Below are 12,577 nucleotides of genomic sequence, written 5' to 3'. Positions count from 1 at the left end.
TTAGCATTATACCCTCTAGATCCATTCGTGCTGTTGCAAATGGCAAGACTTCATTCTTTTTTACAGCTGAATAATACTCCATTATATATTTCAATTTTAATTAATAAGCAGAATTATATAATATATTATATAATTTATTAATTATAAGCAACTTTGGTTGCTTCCATAATTTGGCTATTGTACATAATGTTGCAGTAAACATAGGGGTGCATATATCTTTTCAAATTAGTGTTTTCAAGGGATGCCTGGGTGGCTCAGTTGGGTAAGTGTCTGACTCTTGATCTTAGGTCAGGTCTTGATTTCAGGATCATGAGTCCAAGCCCTGCACTGGGCTCTGCACTGGGTGTGGAGTCTACCTCAAAAAATGAAAGAAAAAAAAAAGTGAATAAATTAGTGGTTTTGAATTCTTTGGGTAAATACTCAGTTCACTAGATTTTTATATGCATAAATGTGTGAGAGACATTTGTCATTTGGAAAACAAAACAAATAACAACAAAACACATTCAACAGCATAGCTATTTCACCCAGAAAAAAAGCCAAAGCTCTTCCTGTATACAAGACACTAAGTGATACTGCTCTTAGCTACCTGTCTGCCTTCATACCCTAAGACTTCTCCCTTGCTAATATTTCTCCAGTAACAATGGCTTCCTTGCTGTTTCTTTCTTTTTTTTTTTTTTTAAGTTTTTAAGATGTATTTTGAGAGAGAGAGAGAGAGGCAGAGAGAGAGGAAGAGAGAGAAAATCTCAATCAGGCTCTGCACTGTCAGTGCAGAGCCCAATGAGGGGCTCGGACCCACAAACCTCGAGATCATGACCTGAGCAGAAACAAGAGTCAGTCACTTAACTGACTGAACTACCCAGGTGCCCCAATTCTTTGCTGTTTCTTAAATATCCTAAGCATACTCTCACCATAGGAAGGTTTCATGTACTTTTCTTTTTATTTATTTATTCTTATTAGGTAAACTCTACCCTCAAAGTGGGGCTTAAACACATAACCCTGAGATTAAGAGTCATATGCTCTACTGACTGAGCCAGCCAGGTGCCCTGCATTTACCTTTTTTTTTTTAAGGTTTATGTATTTATTTTGAGAGAGACAGAGACAGTGCGAGTGGGGGAGGGGCAGAGAGCAAGGGAGAGAGAGAATCCCAGTTTCCAAGCTATCAGCACAGAGCCCAATGTGGGGCTCGAACTCACACAACTGTGAAATCATGACCTGAGCCGAAACCAAGAGTTGGGCGCTTAACTGACTGAGCCACCCAGGCACCCCTATTTTTCTGTCTAGAATTCTCTTTTACATGGTTCCCTCTGTCCATTCAGGCCCCTACTCAAATGTTACCTTCTTAGGAAAGTTTTCCCTGACTACATTGTCTAGAATAGTACCCCTTCTCCAGTGTGTCACTCTATCCTCTTATCCTTCTTTATCCTCTTCGTAACACTTATCATCTCCTGATATATCATATATTTATTCACCTATTTGTTGATTTTCTGCCTCCTCAATCAGAATGTAATCCCACAAGAACAGGTCATTTTTTTGTTCACTGCTATATCAGCACAACCTAAAGTGGCCAATTGTTGGCACTCATTAAGTATTGATTGAATTAAAAAAAAGTTTTGGTTGAATCAATGAATAAATGAAGCTCACGCTCATGTCTCCTTTCCCTTTCTTTCTCAGTTTTTCTCAGTAAAAACAGAAAAAAAGTTAGCAGGAGGACTCTCAGCAAACAGTTGACCTCAGCCACAAACTTACCTGGGGCCTTGAGTACATTGGCATGATCTGAACAAGTTTTCTGAGGCTTTTAAGAATGACTTTCAGAGTCACCTGGGTGGCTGAGTCGGTTGAGCGACGACTCTTGGTTTCCGCTCAGGACATGATTTCGTGAGTTCAAACCCCACATTGTACTTGCTGCTGTCAGCACAGAGCCCGCTTCAGATCTTCTGTCTACCTCTCTCTCTGCCCTCTCCCTGCTTGCGCGCTCTCAAAAATAAATAAATCCTAAAAAGAAAAAAAAAGAGAAGATTGACTTTCACGAATGTAACATATTGTGAGGTTCAACCATGAAAAGAACTAGATGTTTTGAGTTCTCCCCTCAAAGTAGGCATCCATCTACAATGCCCGGCTCAAAGAGGCAAACTTAGAAAATGATTTGAGTGAATGGTAAAGAATAAAGAGAAGATAGAAATACCGTATCATGTTGTACACATGAAACTAATATGATGTTATATATCAATTACATCTCAATTAAAAAAAGAGAAGCACAGCGTGTGGGTGGGGGGTTGGGGGCAGGGAGGGTTAGTCTCAGTCCTTCCTTAACACTGAGGTTTGCTGTATGTGTGGGACGCCACAAGGATGGAGAGTAGGTGAAATGGCACTGTCGAAAGGGCCAGCGCCAACACGCAGGAGCTTGGGCTTGCAGCAGGGCAGCTCGCCAGCGGGGAATCCAGCACCCGCCCTAGGCCAGAGCCCCGTTGTCCCTGGAGCCGCCGCTACTCGCAAGCGGAAAAACACTGCGCACGCGCAGACCCGGCGAGAGGCACCCTCCAGTGGGCCTGGCCTCGCCTCCAGCTCTGCCGCTGACCGCACTTCCCAGTCACCTCTGCCTCTTCGGCCCTGCTGTTTCCCCCCGCCCTCTCCGCGCCGGCGCTGACGCCGGTAGCGACTGCGCGCGCAGAGCCTGAGCAGGCGCCGGCGGGAAGGGGAAGAGGCGGGTAAGAACGGCCTGCGTCCGGGTGCGACCATGACAGGGTTGGGAATGTCCTCTTCGGCTCTCACAGCTCTTGGGACCCCTAAGGAGGGGAGCCTCTGGAACCGGTTCCTCATGCACCTCAGGCGTGCCTCTGATAGTTGAAATGTTTTCGCCCTCACCTTTCGTTAGGTCTGGTCCGCTCCGCTTCTGCCTCTCCTTTCCCCGCCCCCACCGGGGAATCCTCAGGCCCCTAGCCTGTCCGCTAGCCCCAGACAAGTCTCAGTTGCCTTACCCGCCATTTAGGTAGTGCCCAGTGTTTATCTGCTTGTAGTGTCGCGGTAGCTGTGACTCTCTAGGTCCCCAATTCAAACAAAGAGCCTCGTTTTTTTGACGCTTGCTTTTTCTGACACCCTTTGCTGAAGGAGCTTCCCGATGCTCTCAGCAATGAAGTCAAGGCCACCAGACAGGTCTTCTTTACTTCCGAGCATCTCCATCTAATTATCTGCCTTTCATGGTTTGGTTTCTTGAGGTACGTCCTTTACCTCCATATGCAGTTTCCCGGAGTTAATGTGCTTTCCTTTTGGAAGTACGCGTGTGCTGCCGTTTGGAATGAAGTTCTTCACTGGCAGTTGGGTAGTATCAGCAGTTACTAAGAAGCATGGTAATATTAGAATTTCTGCTGTCGGCTACCAGAGTGGATGGATATTCAGTGAACCCTTTTTTTTTTTTTTCTTTTGTAGCAGGGGGCAGCATTTTAGCTCAGTGGCAATGCTTGATGCCTTGAAGTTGGGGTCAGAGGAAGATACCTTGTAATTAAGCCACTGGGGTCCAAAATCTGCTGACTGGAAGAAATCTAAAGCAAAAAAAAAAAAAAAAAAAAAAAAGCCTAACAGCCATGTCATGTTTAATAATATCTGCAGGTCAAATTTCTATGTAGAGACAAATGCACTGTTTGCTTTTATATGCCAGCTAAATGTAATATGTTGACATTCTGTAAATGCTGATGTGAAGTTTTAGCAGCTGACTTGGAACCTCTTAATCAAATTTCTGAATTCCTAGATAATCATGATAATCAGCTTAGTTTTACTTTGATAAATTTGACTGATTGCTATAAACTTAACCACTTTTTTTCTAACATCAGCCCACACCTTTCTGTCAGTCTTATTACTAATTCCCTTTGGTGCCTAAATTACAAAACCTTAGTCATCTTAGATTTCCCCTGTGCTTCATCTCCAGATGTCTTATATTACTGAATCTCAGTAGGCTTCTTTATTCAAAAAGTAAGTTGGATTTATCCCTTGATTCTCATTATTAAAGCTGTTTTCAAGGACTTTGCTGCCTCTCAGTTCATCCCTTGGAAGGTTCATATAACAGTTCTGAAACATGATTGTTGTCATGTTTACTCTTGAGCCTATAAAGGCTCATGTCTACATTTCTGCACTTGAGTTTCAAAGCCTTTTTTCTCTATAACCTGGCCTAGTAATTCCTGTGCATGTGATATGGTGGGAAAAGGCCAGGATTTAGAGTAAAAAGACTTAGATTCAAATATTGAGAGTATTGTTATACTAGCACTGTGTCCTTGGGAAACTTTTTCAGTTTCCTTCTCTCTCACTTCAAAAAAAATTTTTTTTGATGTTTATTTATTTTTGAGAGAGAGAGAGAGAGAGAATGTGAGGTGGGGAGAGGCAGAGAGAGAAAGAGACACAGAATCTGAAGCAGGCTCCATGCTTTGAGCTGTCAGCACAGAGCCCAACGCCAGGCACGAACTCATGCTGTGAGATCATGGCCTGAGCCAATGTCAGACGCCCAACCAACTAAGCCACCCAGGTGCCCCTTTATCTCTCACTTCAAATAATAGTATCTTATTTTATTTATATATTTTTTTAATGTTTATTTATTTTTGAGAGAGAGAGAGAGCGTGAGCAGGGGAGGAGCGGAGAGAGAGGGAGACACAGAATCTGAAGCAGGCTCCAGGCTCTGAGCTGTCAGCACAGAGCCTGATGCAGGGCTTGAATTCATGAGTGGTGAGATCATGACCTGAGCTGAAGTCGGATGCCCAACTGACTCAGCCACTCAGGCACCCCTCAAATAAAAGTATCTTTTCTTCTAGACTCTTAATCATTGTAAGAATTACAATTGGCAGAATGTGTGGAATAATTATCATAGTTAAACAAATAAAAACAACCTAAGCTATTGTTATTTCTCATTGTATTCATTCATTTCATAAACAGTTGAAAACCTTATATATGTTAGATACTGGCGCTACTGCTATGAAAGATAGTCTGTTCCTTTAAGGGACTGTCTTTCAGGGAGCTTTCAGAGAACATATGTATCTATAGGGAGTAGGGTGGTAGTATCTGACAAGGTAAAGTGTGATATAGGCTGTAAAATAGGTAAGCTTAGGGTGAGCACCAAATCCAGAGGAGAGAGGAACAGGGATGGTTCTGCAGGAAATTATGTTGAACAGAGTCTTGAATTATAGCAAAGATCCAAAAGGAAAAGGTGAGGAAGGATGCCTTGAAAGAGACACTTTTAGAGAACTGCAAATTGTTAGGTTTTGTTGGGGTATTAAGTTCAAATAGGAGTATGGGAAATACGACTGGACAGGTAGAGGTGAGATTTGAAGGGCTTTGTGTGCTCAGAGAAATGTGTAAATTGAAGGATTATAAGTAAACAGTTGGCCTGATCACTTTTTTTTTAATGTTTATTTATTTTTTGAGAGCTAGAGCATGAGAAGGAGAGGGGCAGAGAGAGGTAGACAGAGGATCCAAAGAGGACTTGGCGATGACAGCAGCGAAATCGGTTGCTCAACCAACTGAGGCACTCCCACAATTGGTTTTTGAAAATTTGTTCTGACTAGAGTATGTTCTTCCCTTACTACAGTATACAAAAACTTATGCCTTTGTGCCTTATTTTCTTTACTTCACCCAGAAGGGCTTATTTCCTCTCTTCATATGTTAATCTTTATCGTTCAGGTCCCATTTCTTTCTTTCTTTCTTTTTTTTTTAACGTTTATTTATTTTTGAGAGACAGAGTGTTAGTGGAGGAGGGGCAAAGAGAGAGGGAGACGCAGAATCCGAAGCAGGGTCCAGGCTCTGAGCTGTCAGCACAGAGCCCAATGCAGGTCTTGAACCCACGGACCACGAGATCATGACCTGAGTCAAAGTTGGACACTTACCTGACTGAGCCACCGAGGCACCCCTCTCAGGTCCTATTTCTGCTGTAAAGCGTCCTCCAATTATTTTAGGCCCCATTACTTATTCCCTTCTTTGAAACCCTATTAAGAAAGTGTCACATAGTTTAGTCCTTATTTGTTTCATGTGTGTGTTTTTTTTAATTTTTTTTTCAACGTTTATTTATTTGTGGGACAGAGAGAGACAGAGCATGAACGGGGGAGGGGCAGAGAGAGAGGGAGACACAGAATCGGAAACAGGCTCCAGGCTCCGAGCCATCAGCCCAGAGCCTGACGCGGGGCTCGAACTCACGGACCGCGAGATCGTGACCTGGCTGAAGTCAGACGCTTAACCGACTGTGCCACCCAGGCGCTCCACATGTGTGTTTTATGTCCCTAACTAGATTATAAGCTTCTTGAACATGGTCAATGTTTGATATGTGTATGAATAGAAGACATGTTAAGCACAAAAATACATTGTCTGGTCTCCTATTTTGTTTTTCAGGATAGGACCAGATTATGGGCAACAGTTCTTTTAATTAATCTGTCATCATCATGGCTAATGAGGACTGTCCCAAGGCTGGTGATAGTCCTTTTTCATCGGATAAACATGCCCAACTCATCTTGGCCCAGATCAATAAAATGAGGAATGGAGAGCATTTCTGTGATGTGCAGCTGCAAGTTGGGAAGGAAACTTTTAAAGTTCATCGGCTGGTGTTGGCTGCCAGTAGCCCTTACTTTGCAGCTTTATTTACTGGAGGAATGAAAGAGTCCTCAAAAGATGTTGTACAGATTCTAGGAATTGAAGCTGGAATCTTTCAAATACTTCTAGATTTCATATATACAGGTATGTCAAGTGAGCCTTTAGCTTTGAGTGAAGAGTGGTGTAATCAGTCACTCAGGTATTGCAATGGGAATATAAATAAGTTGATACAACTTATATGGAAAGTAATTTAACAATACGCTATCATTAGTGTTTGAAAGGTTTCTATCTTTTGACCCAGTATTCCTTTTCTAGGAATCATAAGTAATCAATTAGTGCTGCAGGCAAATGTTTACGTACCAGGATATTGTAGCATTATTTACAATAATATATAATTGAATACAATCTAATTGTCCCTCAGGATATATGATTAAATAAATCATGGCACATGTATATATCATGGAATATTTTTTAGATTTTTCAATTATATTATGGAAGAGTGTTTACAATATATAAAATGAAAAAAAAATTGGATATAAATACTTCTCTAGTTTTGTAAAGGAAAAAATTATTTGTATTTGCGCACAAGAAAAAGACCAGAGTGTTGATAAGTATTTATCTCTGGATTATGGAATTTGGATGATCCTTATTTTCCCCTCTTTTTCTGTTTTTTTTCTGATTTACAATCAGCATGTATATATTTTATTTAAAACTTTTATTTTTAAAATGTTTTTGAAGAGTTTTAATGACGTTAGAAAATGCACACAAAAACTGTGAAGTTTAAGTTTTATATGACAGGTAATATAAATATACATGGGAAAAAGGTTAAAAAGAAATGCACTAAAGTGTTAATACAGTGTATGTCTGTGGGAAAATGTGTCATTTTCATTTTTATACTTTTATGCCTTAAGGTTTTTTTCTGTGGTGAATATATATTACTTTTATAATTAGAAAACATGTTTGAAAATAAAGACTGTGTTTGGTCATCATGCTTAAAGGACTACTTGATGGGAGATAATTATGTGATCTGATAAAATACTGTTTATTTAACACATGGTATTTAAGCCTGGAAAATGACAAAAGGTCATTTCTTTGTGTTCTTCATATTGCTTTTTGGAAGATATCAGAAAATAACTCTTAAATTGGAGATTATAAAAACTATCTTTTAAAAAAAATTTTTTTTTTAATGTTTATTTCTGAGACAGAGAGAGACAGCATGAGTGAGGGAGAGGCAGAGAGAGAGGGAGACACAGAATGTGAAGCAGGCTCCAGGCTCCCAGCTGTCAGCACAGAGCCTAACGCGGGGCTCCAACTCACAGACCGCGAGATCAGGACCTGAGCTGAAGTCGGACGCTTAACCCGACTGAGCCACCCAGGCACCCCTAAAAATTACTATCTTTAATGCAGCCCTGTCTATTGGCTAATGTACAAATTAGCGTTGAAGGATTTTTTTTACCTTTTCTAAATGATTTGTGTGAGCTGAAAACTGTTTCATAAATGCCCCTGCTTCTTTTATTTCCAAAATGTAAATTAACACAGATTAATCTGATGGAATTAGTGAACTACATAAAAACAGAAGAATACTGCAAAGTGTCTATTCTGCCTCTGTTTAAGGGTAGCAACAAGAGATACTTATTGAAAGACAATGTTCCCGGTACTATCATCATATTGTTGGTGATTAGCACTTCCATCAAATAGATAAAAACTAGTAAAACCCAGGGGCGCCTGGGTGGCTCAGTCGGTTGAACATCTGACTTTGGCTCAGGTCATGATCTCACCACTTGTGGGTTCGAGCCCCGCGTCGGGCTCTGTACTGACAGCTCGGAGTCTGGAGCCTGCTTTGGATTCTGTGTCCCACTCTCTCTCTGCCCCTCCCTCGCTCATGCTCTGTCTCTCTCTCTCTCTCAAGAATAAATAAAACATTTAAAAAAAAAGTAGCAAAACCCAGAGAAATAAATAGTACTGAGCATATTTGGGAGAAACAACATTCTAGAATACTGAAATTTAAGGTTAAAATAGTTAAGAATAGCATTTGGCTACTAGTAGAAGATATAAAGTGGCTTAACAAGATAGAAATTTATTTTTCCACAAAAGTGAATTCATAGTAGGCATTCCAAGGATGGCAGGGTGGTTTCATGATGTCATTAGCATCCTATTATTTTCCCAACATTTCGCTCTACCATCTATGGCTTGTAGCTTCTAATCTCGTATCGCTGAACTCCAGCCAGTGGAAGGAGGAAGGGGAAAAGGCAGAGGGCCTGCTAGCTAAGTCTATGCTCTTTTTAACTTTTTCTGTTAGCCCTACCCAGTAACTGCTGCATATATCCCATTGGCCAAATAGTAAATAACTCATCCCTATCTGTAAGGGAGACTAAGAAATGTAATTTGCAGCAGAGCACAATGACCACCCACAGCAAAATCACGGTTCTCTTAGTAAAGGATGAAAAGAAAATGGATATTGAGTATTTATTGGACAGGGAACTTTGCAATCTTTGATATAATTTGTTCTTAAAAAACATGTTCTTTCACTGCAATAGCATTTCCTTTTGGGGGGATGTGGGCACAGCAAAACCTGTTATTCTATTGATCTCTCCTTTGGATTTATCTATACATTCTTTTTTTTTTTTTTAAATCCTTATTTATTTTTGAGAGAGAGACAGAGTGTGATCAGGGGAGAGAGAGAGGGAGACACAGTATCTGAATATCTGAAGCTCTGAGCTGTCAGCACAGAGCCTGACGCGGGGCTTGAACCCACAAACTGTGAGATCATGATCTGAGCAGAAGTCGGATGCTCAACCAACTGAGCCACCCAGGCGCCCCTATCTATACATTCTTTATTAACCATTCCCAGTTCTAACAGATCTTAACAGATTTTTCTCACATTAGATTTTTATGTACTTCACTTAAAATCAAATAACCTGGGTTTGTGATCTAGTTCTGTCACTAATTAGCTATTTGATACAAGGCATTTCCATTTCTTTAGTCAATCATTCATTCTTTCAACAGATATTTATGAATACTTTTTTAAAGGTAAGCTCTATGCCCAATGTGGAGCTTGAACTCACAACCCCCGAGATCAAGAGTTGTATGCTCTACTGACTGAACCAGCCAGGCGCTCCACATGAATACTTTTTGTGAGCTAAGCACTTGGGATATGATAGTACACCAGATAGGCAGAGCCTCTGCCTTCACAGAGCTTTATAGATAGTGCAGTTAGGTACTTACAAATTTGAAATCAGCTTGTGAGAACCTCATTTTCCTTAGCTGTTAAGTGGGGATAGCATTTCATAATTCATGTGAAGGTTAAATGAGATAAATTTTAATAAATGTAAAAGTGCTTTTTGTAAGCTATAAAGCCTTATTAAGTTATAGGGCATTCTTTGTATTGCTCTCAAGTAACTCTTGGCTTTATCCAGTAACAGTCATTCAGTCTTCATAGATCACAACCCATAATCTTACCTTGTCCAAATTTGTAGTGAATTCTCATTTCGCTCAACTAAGTCTTACCTCCATTTTCTCTGCAGCCACTACCATTTGCTCCCATGGTGGATTCCATTTCTTATACTTTCAGAAATCCCCGTTTGCATTCAACAAGCCATATTCTTCCTCTTACCATAATCTCTTTGGCCATTCGTTTATTTAAGACAAATTTTTTGAACACCTGTGGATGCTAGGCATTGAGAATACAGAAGGGACAAACCTTCCCCCCAACAGACTTTATAAATCTTACTGGGAATACAAACTTTAGATAAATAGTTTAGTGGAGTGAATATCATAAAGGGGATGAAGGGCAAGTATAAGATTGAATTGAGAGTTTATCCTTATCAGATAGGAGAATTACAGTGTTTTTTTCCCCTTCTAAATATAATTGACTATTTGGTATTCTCTCAAAGTCACATATGTAAATATATGAAAGTGAAGCCATCTAGAAAGAGAGTGGTATACATAGTTACTAAATGTTAAGTATTTAAAACTTCTCATATGGTATAGACTCCTGATTATACCTAGTATTAAAAATTAATGTTTGTATGGCACTTTATCATAATTGAAGATGGAGACTCTGCGTTACTCACCTCAGTGCCTTAGTAAATGTTAGATGCATTATGTTAAACAGCCTTATGTTAAAAGCATGGACTTTGATAGCAATCCTTACCCCAATCACTTGATCATGTGACTTGGTGACAAATTATTTAAAGTTTTTGATTCTGTTTTGATAGAAAAAGAAAAAAATAATATCTATTATATGGGGTCGTGGTGACAGTTAAATGAATGTCTAAAACAATTAATGTGTCTATCCATTGTAAGTGTTCCATAAATGTTAATTATCATCATTTAGTTTTCTGCTCTTTCTACAAATCCTTTGTTGCTTTTTTTAAAAATTATTTTAAAAAATTTATTTTTAAGGTTTATTTATTTTTGAGAGAGAGAGAGAGATTGAGAGTGAGAAAGAGTGCGAGCAGGGAAGGGGCAGAGAGAGAGGGAGGTACAGAATCCGAAGCAGGCTCCAGGCTCTGAGCTGCTATGAGACCATGATCTGAGCTGAAGTCAGATGCTTAACCAACTGAGCCACCCAGGCACCCTGTTGCTTTTTACTTAGCATCTATCAACTCTGCAAACACTAAGCTATCAGTTAATATATTAAATTATATTAAATAAATAATGCTTTTTGACCATAAGTCAAATGTTTGTTTTATTTTTTGGTTAATTTGTCTCCCTACTTCCCTAGGTATAGTGAACATAGGCGTGAATAATGTCCAGGAGTTGATTGTTGCAGCAGACATGCTACAGTTGACTGAAGTTGTTAATCTTTGCTGTGAATTTCTGAAAGGACAAATTGATCCACTGAACTGCATTGGGATCTTTCAGTTCTCTGAGCAAATTGCCTGCCATGATCTTTTGGAATTCACAGAAAACTACATTCATGTCCATTTCTTGGAGGTTCATAGTGGGGAAGAGTTCCTGGCACTTACAAAAGATCAACTGATCAAAATTTTGCGAAGCGAAGAGCTTAGTATTGAGGATGAATATCAGGTCTTCTTAGCTGCAATGCAATGGATTCTGAAGGATCTGGGAAAAAGAAGAAAATATGTGGTGGAAGTGCTAGAACCAATTCGATTCCCTTTATTACCTCCTCAGAGGCTTTTAAAGTATATTGAAGGTAATTTTTTTGTTGCTTGTCAAATGAGTCAATATCCAGTGGCTTTTTCTGTTGAAATGTGATAATGTTTTCATTTTTCAGTCCAATAGCAGACATTTATTGAATGATTACTATATGCAAGATACAACTTTTGTGTTTTGTGGATAGTGGTATTCAGTATTTATAGCCATTATTTTAATCAAACCTTTACATACCTTTCTCGAGATTAAATACTAAGGGAGATTAGAGGTATAAATAAAATCAGTGACAGAGCTAAAATACCACTGCTGTTTTTGGTAATACTGATTATATTTCAGTGTAAGATAAATTCAGCAAAACCTGTCATTTGAGGAGAATGCATATGCTAAAAACAAAACCCAAACTCAATAAATCCTGTAAGTCTTCTCTTTATAAAATTAATTTTATATTCACTCCTGGGTGGCTCAGTCAGTTAATTGTCCGACTCTTGATTTTGGTTCAGGTCATGATCTCATGGTTTGTGGGATTGAGCCCTGAGTTGGGCTCCCTGTGGAACCTGCTTGGGATTCTGTCTCCCATTCTCTACCCCTCCCCTGCTTATGCTCTCTCTCTCTAAGTAAATAAATAAACATTTAAAAAAATAATAAAAATGAATTTTATATTGATACAGTATCATAGCTTCTAAGTAGCCTTTGAATTATCTTTAGGTATGAAACTTTGAAAATACTTTTCATCATAGTATAAAATAGTTTAAATTGTTATATTAGAAGAATGATAATATGTATTTAAATTATTCATTAATTAAGATTTTATTTTTAAGTACTCTCTACACTCAATGTGGAGCTTGAGCCCACAACCTTAGTATTAAAAGTTACCTGCCCACTGACTGAACCAGCCAGGCAC

General features: G+C 39.3%; 1 protein-coding gene across 5 annotated transcripts in view; it reads left to right on the top strand.

Annotated features, from left to right (window-relative positions):
* The first annotated feature begins 2,567 nt into the window (after positions 1-2,567).
* Positions 2,568-12,577, top strand: part of IPP (intracisternal A particle-promoted polypeptide) — a 41,338-nt gene continuing 31,328 nt past the window's right edge. For 3 of the 5 annotated variants that reach the window (XM_045035734.1, XM_006934701.4, XM_019836912.2), the window contains exons 1-3: positions 2,712-3,212; positions 6,361-6,702; positions 11,285-11,716. In XM_045035734.1, coding sequence (XP_044891669.1) covers positions 6,411-6,702; positions 11,285-11,716 — 724 coding nt within the window. In that variant the 5' untranslated portion in view covers positions 2,712-3,212; positions 6,361-6,410. The other 2 variants (XM_003990042.6, XM_023258634.2) reach the window with 2 other exon arrangements.

The sequence above is a fragment of the Felis catus genome, chromosome C1, assembly GCF_018350175.1.
Source record: "Felis catus isolate Fca126 chromosome C1, F.catus_Fca126_mat1.0, whole genome shotgun sequence".
Classification (NCBI taxonomy): Eukaryota; Metazoa; Chordata; class Mammalia; order Carnivora; family Felidae; genus Felis; species Felis catus.
Note: the sequence above shows the minus strand (reverse complement) of the source record. Positions and strands in the feature narration are given on the sequence as shown.